We start from the raw sequence: 14,293 nt of genomic DNA, 5'->3' as shown, positions 1-14,293 counted from the left end.
GAGAGGCAATTTTAAGAAACGGAGACAGATCCATGCCTTTTATAAGTCAATGGACTCATGCCAGGGATGAATTGAGACCAGGTTCCTCAACAGAGTTAAATCACTTCCAGTCAGTCCAAAAAGAGCAGAGATTGCTCTGCCCTGCAGCAGGGATGTTCTCATTATAATGCAAAACCCTACAACACTTCTGCTCAGTGCTTCTATCTTTGCATTAGAAAAGAGCCCAGTTCAAAACCAGTACAAACCTGTGCACATTGTGGATTTTAAACTGGTGCCACAGCTCCAGGAAGATGACCATCACTTTGATCACCACCTGCTACATGGTCCCCACGTACTTGGCACTGGTGAGGCTGCACCTTGAATCCTGTTTTCAGTTTTAAGCCCCTCACTACAAGAAAGACATTGAGGTGCTGGAGCAGGTCCAGAGAAGGGCAATGGAGCTGGGGAAGGTTCTGGAGCACAAGTCTTACGAGAAGCAGCTGAGAAAGCAGCTCCAGTTTAGACCAGAAAAAATATGGCTCAGGGCAAACCATATCACTCCCTAAAACTACCTGAACAAAGGTTGTAGATGGGGGGTGTTGGCCTCATCTCCCAATTAACAAGAAATAGAGCAAGAGGAAATGACCTCAGATTGCACCAGGGGAGGTTAGATTGGATATAAGGAAAAATTTCTTCACCAAAAGGCTTGTTAAGCAGTGGAACAGACTGCCCAGGGAAGCCGCTGAGACACCACCCCTGGAGGTATTTAAAAAACGTTTAGATGTGGCACTTGGGGACATGATCTAGTGGTGGCCTTGGCAGTGCTGGGTTGGACTCACTGACCTCGAAGATCTTTTCCAACCTAAATTATTCTGTGATTCTACATCTGCAAATAAAGCCACAGCTCTGCCTTCAGAAGTGAATTCTGTTGTGATGGATCAGATGGCCACATGCAGTAATACCACCCCTAATTTAAAACTGGTCCTGGATGAACGGCCCAGATCTGCCTACCTGCATCCAAGGGGTACTTACAGATCTGTGTGAGCATGAAAACTTCCAGCACTGGGTAGTAATAGCTAAAGGGCAAAGAGGTCCCACCAGAAGGATAATCCTGTGGGTCCTTCATGGAGCACCACAGGGACTGTTGGTGCTGCACCTTGCACTGACCACAACTGCCCTTCCTTGGGGAAAAACACACCTGGATACGCAGCTCTCTGGGCATCACAGGAGCTAAGAGATATACAGGAAGGAAAACTGATTGTTTTCATCCTGGCTGGCTACAGACACCAAGCGTTACCAGATCATCTTCCCATTCAGAGCTCTGTTTCCATTATGCTTTGTTGTTGATCTTTTTTTCCCCAACCCCACAAAAATGCCTCATTTTGGAGTGACCACCAGACAACAGATTAATCATGACCCTTCTGGATGTGGAATGGAAACATGCAGTTCAAAGAGCTTTTTTTGTCTTGAGGCTGGGATTTACCCAGTGCTTTCTTTACTGGAAGGTTGAGGAGACGAAATAGTGCCGTATGACATCTCATGGGTGTCCCACAACTTTCGGCAGTAAATTTGTTTCTCCAGAGGCAGAAAAAGGAAGGAGGCAACAGCTAATTATACTCTGTGGGGCAATTTGCTGTTTTATTTCCTGATGTACTCCCTGACTAGTGGAAAATCACTCTTGGCAAACACAAAACTTGCTCTGCTTCCAAAAGGGGCATCTCTAAATTATTAATCAAGAGTACACAGAACCACGAAAGGGGGAATATTGAACAAAGGCTCAATTGACACTCTGGAAGTTGAGGAAGATATGGAAGACTCCCCTCTAATTTATTTATTCCTTTTCTGTTCTGTTATCCTGATATGCTGCTTCCAGTTACCACTGCACCCCACACTGTATGGTATTACGTGATTTTGTTTTCAGATTGTTGGAGATAAAGTTACTTCATTATTAATATATATGCACTGTGCATATCCATAAATATTGAATATATACGTGTGTGTAAATCTACTGGAAGTGTTAATAGTTAAGATAAACGAAGTCCATTATTGCAATGAGTGACTATTTCTATAACCCTATTTGCAATAAAAGCAGATTCAATGATATGAGAAAATTGCTAGGTTTCAGAATAATTGAAGGAGCCCAGACGAGTCCCCACAAAGGCATCATTTACAGAGTACTTTGCTTGTCTAAAATATTTATTCCCACAGAAGGAAATGGAAAAACAGTTCATATGGTTACATGGCTATCCTCTGAGTGTAAAATAGTTTTATCATGTTATGTTTATTTCCTAGACATCTTCCACTGGGGTATTGCAGAAAAAATACTGGCAGTGCAGTTAATTCCTTTGTGTGGACTGTTCATATTTATTCTCTGGGAAGTCAATCATGTTTTGTTCGGGCTTGTTCTGTTTTTCTGCTGAGCAAACACTCAAGCAGCCCTTTTCTTGTAAAAACTTATTTGCATATACAATGTACACCATTCAATGTCAGTGCTACACAGAGAGTCGAAATGCTTTTGCTTTCCCTCCTATGTACCAAGGGAAGTAGTGTATTTCTTGATGAAAATGTTGGTGTTGCTCTTTAAGATTGCAGTATATTGTTCGTGTTTAAGGACTACATCAGTAGTTATAGATAATTTCAGTTTGTCTTGTATTGAAAGCCTGGATAGATTCTTACTATTAAATGTTCACAGCAAAATGCTTCCAAGCAATCTACAGACAAAGAATTACTCCCAGCAATTATCCACTGAATAAATCTGAATAATGAATACATTCACAAAAGTCACTATCTATTTGTGAACATATAGCTGAAAGAAATAGAGGTGACACTCACAAGCTAAATAATTCATTTATGAATTATTTCTCCAGCTTTGTTTCTGACATATTTTGCATGAAATGGGATCAAAGCTTAGATGAAAAATTACTTTAAAAAGAAGGGCACTATTAAAGGAAATTCTTCCAGCTTCTAATGCAGAAATCATCCCACTATGGTAACTATTACTTATTACCAGTGATTTCAGAGGCTAGAGAAGTTATTTTCCTGGATTCTTTTGCTTTAAGCATTAGGCTGTGTTTTATTCCTAACATATATCCAATTTTAGGTTGTTAAACTACAATCAAAAGCACTTAGTACAAATGGAGCTGTCCCTGTTATGACATTTGAACTCCTGACATCTTTATCCACTGGAACTTGAGTGCCCAGGTAACTACTAATTATTCAAGCATTTACAATCATTACTACCAATATAATTAGCACATCTTGAGATAAAAATGAGAATGCCACTATGAAATTATCATTCCTGGCATTTAGATAGCAATCTTTCATGAAAACATTTATAAGCTGCCCAATTATTTTCAATCAAACAAAAAAATTGTTTGCATTGAAGGGGAATCAAGAACTGAAAAGAAATGGTTTCTGGCAGCAAAAGTTATAAATGTTGTTTCCATATGTCCATTTCTTGAATACAACAAATCCCATCAACTTCTGCATTGGGTTTTTTGAGGTTTGATTTTTTTTTTTTTTTTTTTTTTTTTGAGAGAGAGAGAGAGGAATTACCAAAATATCTTAGAAAACTGGGAAACCTTGCTTTCAACAAAGCCAGGTTCCGTGAAAAGAACAGGAACAAGGTTTTTCACTCAGGTCTAAAAGGTCTAAAAGTTGACACGCTCAGTGCCGCGCTCTGCAGGAATAAGAGGCTGCACAAGACCTTCTTATGTGTCTTGCTGAGTGACACTAGTAAAAAAAAATGAGACAATTCCCATGGAGAAAGTCAAAGTGAGATGAGGACTAGAGTTTGACTTCCCTCTTCCCACCTCCATCAGTTTTGCTGGCCAAAACAGGCAGGTAATTTCCTTCTTACATGAATTAGGAGCAAGTGATTATTACAATAGGAGGAAGAAGGAGCCAGAGAAGCCTGGGACCATAGTTTGACAGGTTTTGTCACCTTTCTGTCTAGGACCTACTAGGAACAAAATTTTGAAGTATGCCTTCTCCCCACCAAAAGCCATCCTAGAAATTCTGAAATAACTTCTGTGTAACACTTGCAGGACACAGCAGAGAGGGGATTTTGGGAGCATTTCACAAGGCCTGCAGCTGTGAGCTGGTTTCAGCATGAGGAAAAGCCCTCCATCACCCCAATGCACAGGAAAGAGAAGGTAAGGTAACTCTTTCCAAGGGGCTTTTAGATATGGTGCATTCAGTGGAGAGCCCTAGACTAGCAAAATCTGCTCCTCTCCACGTGGATGCTGATGTGACTAAGGGCAGGCCTGGGGTCAGAGGACCAATGCAGAGGTGGAGCTGCAGGAGGGCAGCAAGTCCTGAGGGCTCTGCTGACCCCACATCAGCCACAGAAGCCTCCTCTGCTGCTCTGGCTCAGTTTTCTCTGGGGGAGGACCCCAACCCTTTCCATTTACTCACCCATTCCCCATATCCCTGAAAGGAAGGTTAAATAAGCAGTGAAGCCTGTATGAGCATCTTGCAACCCTCACTGCACTGCAGAACAAGGGCCAGCCTGAGCATGCCATGGGAGAGTCCATTGAACCACCTGCTAAAAAACCAAATCATGTACATTACATGCAACACAGAAAATAAATAGCTCCAGGAAAAGAACCAAAAAAAAAAAAAAAAAGCACAAGCTTATGCTTGCAGGGACAGTAAACCAGTGTATTTCAGCAGTCATGGCAGGTATTTCTGACTAAAAATTGTGTATTTGATGATGCCGAGCCTTCAGCATTTGATAAGGGGCTTTTAAAGCCTCTTGAACAGTAAATCACCTCTCTTTCTATCAATAATCTTATTATAATATCAGTAGAAATGCCAAATGTTTAAATCCTACTTTATTACTACAATAATGGATTTAATTTGTAAAACATATAAAGTGAGGCCGTAACTGTTCTGGAGGGAGATATCTGTCATCCCACTATATTTATATAATTTTCTGATGGCTTTACCCACATATTTTGAATGGATGAAGGATTAAAAGCAATCCCACTTGCAAGATTTTTGTGATTGGGAATGGATTCTGGAAAGGAAACCAACATAACCACAGAAATGAAGCAATTGTTATTAAAAAAAACCATCCTCAACTTCGCATTCACGCAAAATAAATATGTAGGTGTTTGTCTGTGACTTGCTCCATTGAGGCCCTCTCCTGCTGCCAGAAAAGCCCTGCTTCCAGCTGCACAATCAGTATTATCACTATGTGCTATTTTTGGCTCCTGAGTACATCTCACGTAGCGTCATCCTTCCCACGCCAGCCCTGGTATGAAGGGCGGAACCTCTTCTTTCCCCTCCCTTGTCCTCCCTTGCCACTCCCGTCTGCGCAGTGCCGCTGCCGGCTCCATCCCCACTGCAGAGGGGTCTCTGGACTCTTTTCCCTGGTCCTTCTCATTTTCCTGGGCAAGAGACTTTCCATCCAAAGCTTCATGTGGGAGGCTTCATGTTGGCATCCAGAGTACATGTCCCAAATATGTCCAGCCTCACTTTCTGATCATAGCACCAAGGAGCTGCCGGTAAGTAATCTTCTGATGAGTGATGGAGTCCCTGTGTCCAGTGTCCGGAGCTTGTTATAAATGGGTTGTTTTTAGGGTCATACAATTTCCCAGCTATCACTTTGGTAGGTTTCCAGCTCTTGTCACAGTATGTTAACACCAGGTTTTTGTCTGAGGGCACAGTGCTTCGTTTGTTCTGACACTGTGCAGCTTTGATTTCCCTAAGTTATTAAAGTCTAGTAAATATTGTAAAATTACTTCCTTTTTAAAGTCTTCCTTGGCTAGGTGCTATCCAGCCAGCTAGCTGTTTAATGTTTTTCTCTTCTGATGTGATGTCACTGCTAAGTGTTTGGAAAAGCTCATATGGACAACAGCTGCACTTGGAGTTATAAATCTCTTCAAATATAAGGTTCAGTTTCCTTGGTTGTGCCACAGGAGAAGCCCTCATAGCTATAACCACCCCTAGCTTGAGCTAGGCTGTGTCTCTCTAAACCTGTTTCATTTTACACAGAATAATCAAATATTCATTATGTGAGTAAGTGTGTGTGTCTGTGCGACTGTCACAGAGTGATTGGGGTACTCACCTGGCAGATGAGAGACCCTGTTCCCAGTGACCACTCCAATGAATATTTAAGTATTACATATTAAGTATTCATTGGAGCAAGGATAGGAGCAGACTTCTGCCACCCCCAAGGGAGCACCCAAACACCAGGCTGTAAAGTCATTCTTTCTTCCTTTAGCTCAATGAATATTTAATTATTCAAGGCCAAACAAGACAGCTTCAGTGGCAGAGACTGAGATTCCCTGCTCCCATGTGTGCACCATAACTGTGATGATGAGGGCAGGTATATAAGAGATGTAGCTTTGTGTTTCTTTGGAGTTAAAATGAAATTAAATCCAAGTTTCCCATACCTTGAACGGGGCTTCCAGCTTCTGAGCTGCTGAATGGAAAACATAGAATTCCAACACACACTGTCCACAGCCATGAGACAGAGGTGCTATGACCCAAAGATCAGACAAAGCGTCCTTATCAGTGATGAGATTGGTTCCATGAATCTCTGAGGAGAAGGAATCAAAGCTGAAGACATTCCTAACCGCATGGCAGTTCCTGCTGGCTATGTAGTATGTCTTTCTGAGGTTATCCAGAATGTGATGCATAAGAAAACCTATTTATTCCCGTTATTTTGGGGTCTGATACGCCCAGACTGTAGTTAATGGGACCTAATCCTGCTTTTGAAGTCCAAGGAGTGGGCGTGTGAAGTGGTGAGTGTGGGGAAAACATCCAAAAAGAAAAGGCGAAGCAAGGGTATTTGGGTCTAAAAAAGGACAAAGGTAGATAACTGAGGAGTAGAAAGATCAAAACAAGGAGAAAAATATGGATTAAACAGCAGGCAATCATAGAGTGGGGAAACAACAATGGGGGGGAAAGGGAGCAGGGACAGTGACCAGAAGAAATAATACCTTTATTTAGCAAAGGAACGGAGGGAAGAGATGGAAAGGGCTGGAAAGAGATGGAAAGGGAGAAGATTAACTCAATCTTAAAAATAAAATGTGAAGAATCTATGCCCCTCACTTAGATCTTTGAAAAGTAGAAAAATTGCCATCTGCTCTCTACTTTCAGAGGACAGTGGGTGGTCTCTGAACCGAGATGCTTTGGATTCACTTTGGGCAGTTGACTGTGGGAGCATTCCTGTGCAGAACAGTAGCTTATTACTGTTATTGCAGCTCTGTTTCTTGTAATTTCAAAGAATCCACAGCATTATGATTCTGTTGTCAAACACTAAATGTGGTTTCCAAGCAAAAACCAGAGCAACAGCGTAACTGTGATATCGAAGCGCAAATAAATTGCCTTCTTGTACCCATCAGGAGTGTCCAAACCCAAGTCAGCTACATAGTCCCAGTTATTGAAATGGCAACACTGCATTCTGAATGGAATTGCTCAGCTTAGAACATTTCAAGGGTGCTCCAAATGATATAGTTCATATCTTTCATATCACATTTATGTTCTTCTAAGAATAGCCCAAGGCTGTTGAGCAGCCACCTTCAGCAAATGTTTGCTACAATTTAGAGAAATCTTTTTTGAACACTTTGCTGTCCATTACTTTAACTAACCTTTTCCTTGAGAATACAGAATATTCCTACATTGCAAGTCTATGGCAATGTAGGAATACCCCCATTGTCTTGCTGTGAATATTACAGTGGTCTGACTATGTCCGAGCAGATATGTTACACATCATGTCCTTTGAGGGACACGGTAACATATCCACAAAAGATCAGAACTTCACCCAGACACCTTACCCCTGTTTGAATGGCCATGTGTTTAGTGTTTTGATGAACTCTTTAGACAGATGACAGTAGCTATCCTCCTTCCATACTGAGGAAAAGGCCACCTGTGGACCAAGCTGTGGGAGAAAAGCGGAGAGCAGAGAGAAGGGTTCGATTTCGTGAGCCTGAAGAAGTCATTGAACATGGTATGCTGAAGGATTAAGAATTTTGGCATGACCTTTCTAGCTTTTAACATTCACTCTGTCTGTCTACATCAGCTTCCTCCTCTGATAATGTGATTTGTGATTTTCAGCTTAGCATGGAGCAGAGAATGGATGATACTTGCTCTGTGCTCTGCAGAACTGCATCTGGTCCATTTGCCTGCCTGCCTGCCCTGCCTCACCCTCAGCTATGGTCACAGTGACCTCCCGAGTCAGCCCCCACAGGGATCATTGTAGACCATGGGCCTGGCTGAGCCCCAGGGCTTCCCCAGAACAATCTTTCCACTCTGACCAAATTTAAACATCATTATGTCACTGTGGGTAACTAGGATGCCACAGAACACAATAGCACAGGTCTGAGCCTAGCAGCCAGGATGTAATAACCTGTGCCAACGAAGGCACCCAAGGACTGACACAGCTAACAAAACCTCTGGCCTTTTCATTCGTGAGCTAAAATGTTGCAGGTCAGGGAACTGGGAGCGACCTTCCGCAGAGCTCTGGCACAAGGATCCAGTTTGCACTTCTGCATGTGCTATATGCAGTACCAAATAAGAATTGGTGTTATCTTCTGACTTTCCCAAACTCATCCAACCAAGAAAATTGTATTTATTGTTAGAAAGCTAAAATTGTATGGGTTTGTTTTGTCAGTTGGTCAAAACACAGGCAGCAGAATGGTAAAATTTCTATGTCAGCCACCTGTTTGGACTGCTCCAGCTTCTGAAAATAAGGCTTGGCATCTGCTGATGTGTTTATAAACAGAACTCTCATTTGTTTGGCAATACATTGTTTGGGATGCCTCCTGATGCAGGAGGGGGAAGCTGTTTCTTGATAAGCTTGTTGACATGGCCTGGGCTTTCCCACCAAAACTGAACTCCTGGAAAGGCTCAGTGAGTCAGCCCTAAATTCCTCAAAGTTCATCTGACTGTTCAAGAGCAGGATTTTGGTGGGAGTTAATAACTCCCCCAGCTCTCTGCCAGAGTCCATGCCCCACATCGGCTCTGGGAATCCTGCAGTCAGTCCAGTCCAGGGGGACCAGGTTGGTCTCCCACTGGCTCTGACTTCAGCAAAGCTGTGCTGGAACATGTGCAGGGAGCTGCAAGGATGGAGGAGACACTGACTCTTTTCCATGGAGACATGAGAAATGTTCCAACCCATAATTAGTATTCTGTGTTGCAAACAGTCTGTGATTTAGATTATTTGCTGTTTGTCCACACAATATTATTATCATTAAGGCTGGTAAAATAAAGGTTTCTGGCACCACTGAATTTTTTCCATTCTATGGACTTTTTATACTGGATTGTGTCTGGGCCCTGGCTGCCAAGCAGGTTCATTTCCAGGATGTTGTTGATGAAAGTTAGTCTGACAGTGCTTTCTTAACTTTCATTCTCTCAGCCTGTTGGTCTAAATCCCTTCCTTTCTAGGAATTATGTGGAATAGGAGGGATTTTAGCAGGAGCTGTTTCCTGACCTCCCTACAACAGAAGCAATCCTGCCTCTGAATTCTCCCACACAATAACTTTTCCCCACTTTCCTGAAGTGCACCTGCATCTGCATGTTTGCATGGAGTGGGTAGGTCCTCATCCAGAGCCAAAAGTGGTGTAAGAGGTTGCCCAGCACCTCCAAGATGACAGGCAATTTCAGACACATTGCTTGGTTTTGGCTTTTCTTTTTCACCCTCTACCAGGAGGCATTTCCAGGCATGTAAGAATATTTTCATTCTGTTTTCTAGTCATTTCCTGCTGTGACTACGTAGTGGGTAAGTTGAATTTTTCACATTAAAACTGTGAGCCATCCATAGCATTAACCTGAGTTTGCTTTTGCAGCTGGTGGGATGCACTGTGCAAACATACCCTCCATATACACAGCACTTTGGGCAGTCAGTGGTTGCTGTGTTTTCTTGTCAGCATAAGCAGCACAAGGTGCTGATGAGGTCTGGTGCAATTTTAAACAAGATGTCTAGTAAGACAAATAGTGGAAACAAAAATTAAATCCCTGAAGCTATTTTTAATTTACATATAATTAATATATTTTATGGCAATAGAATAGGTACAGGTTTCTCAGTAAGATATGCAGGGAAAGCACCCTAAGCAAAACAATAGTTCTCCCTGCTGAGTTTTGTGTGAGGGGAAGAGACAATTCATTTATATGCTGACAGCAGGGTAGAAATAATAAAAATAATTGGTTTTTTCTGGTTTTTGTCTGAGGCCTGGCAGCCTCAGAGACCCCCAAGAAAATGTCTGGATGTGGATATTCTGATGATGGTGATCATTTCTAGAGGCCCTGGTCAACATCCAGGCCCTTCTGTAGGCAGTGCAGTGAAGGGAGAGGGGTACATAAATACATGTACATATACACACCTATAGTTTTGGGAGGCCAAAGAGCCTCCCAGGCAGATGTCCCCATATCTCTCAGCTATTGCTATTGTCCAGGAAGAGGGGCTGTATGCTCATGACAATGGAAGCATCAGCTAGGGCTAGAAACAAGGTACTATACCCAGAAAAGGGCCTGGTGGAAAAGCAAAGATCAAATATTCTTCAAGGGGCAGTGGAAATGTGTATCCAAGTCAGGAACTAAAACAAAATCTCCTGTATCCAGGTCCAGTGCTTTTCTCAGATGAGTTGTAATGAGACTGGGCACGTCTGTGGCTGTGTGTGCTCTTCCAACAAGTAATTTAACTAACAAATTTAAGCATTAAACTTATAATTGTAATCTAGAAAAGCAAATTTGAATTTCAGCACATAACTGTAGTGATGGGTTGAAGCTCTTGTGAGCATAGCTCATCACCATTTTGCAGGCGGAATAACTCTTTCACTTTATTTTTTTTCTGTTCATGGATTGAACATATTTCCTAAATGAGAGGATATAAGGAAAGTCCAGTTTTAAATTTGAGATCACCACGAAATTTCATGTGGAAAGTAACTTTTTCAAGATGGAAACAGGTTAAAAGAGCTTCATATAAAAGGATTGATGTGGAAAGCTGTTCAGCTTCCACAGGAAGGTTTCCCTGCTCCCATGTGTGCTCATCAGCCGAGCCCCGTGCTGGGAAAGGCAGGTGGGCACCCAGTCAAGAGCTGTAGCCTGTGGTGTGGGAAATCTCACACAGGAAATACCAACTCCCAACTCACAAATCTCTGCAAAACCAGAAAGTGGTGAGCAATTCCCTGGCTAAACACCTTCATATCAACCATTCATAGAATAATGCCAAATAAACAAATTTATAAAATCTGAAATCTGCACATGGATAATTTGCAAACAGAAAGAAGGGCTAAATTCAAATGAATAAATTACTTGCTGCAAATAATTCACTCAGATCTATTATGGGACATTGATTTGGTTTCTGGTTAGCTATAAAATGACTGCCTATTAACATTTTACCTTTTCCCCATACACTTTTTGATACATTATTATGTGTTTCTGGCTTGGTTTTATGACTTTTACCTTCCTCTCTGTACATCTGTGTGACAGTTTAATTGACTGGTGTGTATTCCAGGGCTCGGAATGGAAGCTAATTTAAATATGTTACAGCTAATGTTGGCCCTTTACCCATAATAATACACTCCACATTTTTATCTCTTTATTGATTATGTGCATATGGCAGGAAAATAGCTGCACACTATGGGTTTTATTCAGGCATGAATTTGGCTTTATACGGCATGTTTAATACTCTAAGTGCTTTATGAAATAGTACCGACTGTGCAATGGCCATGCAGTCAGACAGAGCAGCCAGACCTGAATCAAACTGGATCCCCAAGGCCCAGGGATGGATACACACAGGCAAGGACTGGGACACAGCTGTCAGCAAGCTGAAGGCAGCCCTCTGATTTCCACATGTGTGCTGTGCCTGACCTGTGGCACTTTAAACATATTTGAAAAACATTTTGAAGGCAAGAAAAATGTTTACATTATCCTTCTGCTGAAGAGCAAGTGCAGAGGATGTTCTGGTGTAATTAGCACACAGAGCACTCAGAGAGTGCTTTAAACTGCCAGAGCTTTCTGAACATGCCTCTTGGTTAATGGAGCCATGTTTGGGTTCTTTCCATAGTTAGCAGGAGTCTCAAACAAGCTGAGTTACCAGGGAAAAGGACAGAAATCTCCAGCTTCTCTCTTTTACAGAGCATTTGTGAACATTAAATAATTAGACCCAGTAGCTTCATATTCTCCTAGTATTCAACTTAACATTTAGTGTAAAGGTATAAAAAATAATTGCTGGAGAGGAAGCTGAGATCATGCATTAGCTATGCTAAACCAGTTCTTATTGTATATAATTAAACTCTTTTAATGCTCCATTAGATGATATCTTTTATACTCACCAGCCTCCATCAGGAGGTGGGACTCACTATCATTTAACTGATGCCTACGGAAGTGCTCACCACCAGAGCCCTGTGTACCCTGCTGTTCCCAGAAAACTGGGACAAAGGCATCAGCAGGGGATCAAATTTGGGAAGTGTTTAAGATGGCACTAAAATAATGCTGCTTTCTTCTTCTCCTCATCACCGTTCAGCAGATGACAGGTCATCATCTGGATTGCCTGTGCTCCTGTGGCTCTCGTTTTGTGCAGTGCTGATCCTTGCTGTGAGTCTCTACTACACCACTATGAAGCAAGATGTCAAAGTCCTGGAGGAATTTCAATCCCGACTTGTTATCTTCTTCCTTCATGTAAGACACGTTGCTCAGAGATGCTGGACTTGGTTTATGAGGCAGTAGTAGTGTCCTCCAGCCTGACACTGCTAAGAAACATCACTGCAAAACTCCCAGTCTACTGCAGCCACATGCAAGGAACACATGAGCTTCCACCTCAAAGAGCAAGAAAATCCCGCCCGCTGTGCACCATTCAGCAAACACTTGTTCTCCTTTTCCCTTTGTTGGTTTTTTTTTCACATCAATGAACATTCATACTAATGCCTTGAGGTCCCACCAAACTCATGCTCCATCACCCTGAACAGCAAACAGGTATCTGGGTTTTGTTCCCCAGAGTTTATAAGCTGCTGATATGAGGAGCAAAAGCAGAGAGGGAAATACATTGATCTGTGCAGGCAGCAGCAAGCTCTGAAGAAAGAGCCTTGTGAGCCTCAGGTCAAGGCTTTAGATATCAAACCACCTTTCTCCTCAAGTCTCCTAAGAATTACTCTGCAAAGGTTAAAATAAAGCTGAGCTATTGCACAGACACTGCTCTGGTGGCCAAAGGCTTGGCAAGCTGCTATATTTATACACCTAAAATGATTATTAGTAAAATCCCAGCAAATGGCTTTCCCTTCATGCATTTTTTTCCTCCATGGGCAAAAGCTGTTTCTTAATGCTTCCCTTGACTCCCAGGTGGGAAAAAGAACACAGAAACTCATTTAAACAGAAAATAGTTTATTTGCCTAACATAATAAATAATAGCACTGAAACCCAGGTTAATCATCAAATCAGTAGTTTAGTCCTCTGGGTTTGATTCAGCCCATAAACCCCACAGGCTGACATACAAGATTTATGATAGTGCTTGTATTCAGACAGAGGTGTTATGGCTGGGTGTTCAAGGCCTTATATCATGGCAATATGGACTGCTTGTGAAGGTGTGAGGTGCATAGTTCCTTTATCACTCTATTGTCTCACCATGCTACACATTTCTCTGAAAGCAATCCTTTTAATGGAGATCATGTGAAACGGCGTTCTGGGTATCTGAGAGGAGAACAAATGACTCCAAGTTCATGAGCTTCAAAGAACCAGCAAATTCATCTTTTTAGACCTTAGATTCTGCTCAGGTAGCACCTGATGTGTGCTTGGGGTTATTTTGTATGATAAGATTGACATCAGAACCTGTAAGAGCTGAAGTAAAAGGGGAAAAAAGGGGGTAAAAAACCACTGCAGAGAAGATGAAGAGATGTCTGCAAGACCTTGGCTTGAATTCCCCTGCCATTGCAACCATCAAAAAGAAAAAATGGTGCTTTATTTTTAGTTATTTTTTAAAAAGAGGGCCATACATCTGCCCCAGCAGCCTTCTCCCAAGCAGCCCACGGACTTTAACCAGGAGAGGATAAACTGAAGCACAACATGCAAGCTTCTCTCAGGAGAAGAGGGGGCAGAACAAGCCAGAAAAATTGCAGCCCAAGACAGAAAAAAGTGCATTCAGTGGTGACTCTCATGCCCCTCCTAAGCTGTCAAAGCCACAGGTGTTGCATTTGACTCAAGCTGGTCTGGGAAGCAGAGGGTGCTGCAGGAGCAGTGTTTGGCTCAGGGGTCTGGGTGCAAACCAGCCAGGTACCCCGGCTCAGAGGGTAAGTCCCACCACTGCTTCCCTCCCCTCACCACTGTCTCAGCCCTGCTGTTTAGGTAATAAAGGAGAAAGGTTTTAAACCTG

At 42.3% G+C, this 14,293-nt stretch overlaps 1 protein-coding gene across 1 annotated transcript; it reads left to right on the top strand.

Moving 5' to 3' along the window:
* The first annotated feature begins 5,262 nt into the window (after window positions 1-5,262).
* On the top strand, window positions 5,263-14,293 carry C6H14orf180 (chromosome 6 C14orf180 homolog). Its single transcript, XM_032112141.1, has 4 exons — window positions 5,263-5,489; window positions 7,813-7,939; window positions 9,683-9,709; window positions 12,455-14,293. Exons 1-4 carry the CDS (start codon window positions 5,403-5,405, stop codon window positions 12,655-12,657), a joined length of 444 nt encoding a protein of 147 aa, XP_031968032.1. The 5' UTR covers window positions 5,263-5,402; the 3' UTR covers window positions 12,658-14,293.

Source organism: Corvus moneduloides, chromosome 6 (genome assembly GCF_009650955.1).
Source record: "Corvus moneduloides isolate bCorMon1 chromosome 6, bCorMon1.pri, whole genome shotgun sequence".
Taxonomy (NCBI): Eukaryota; Metazoa; Chordata; class Aves; order Passeriformes; family Corvidae; genus Corvus; species Corvus moneduloides.
The sequence above is the reverse complement of the archived record's forward strand: the minus strand, read 5'-3'. Positions and strand labels throughout refer to the sequence as shown.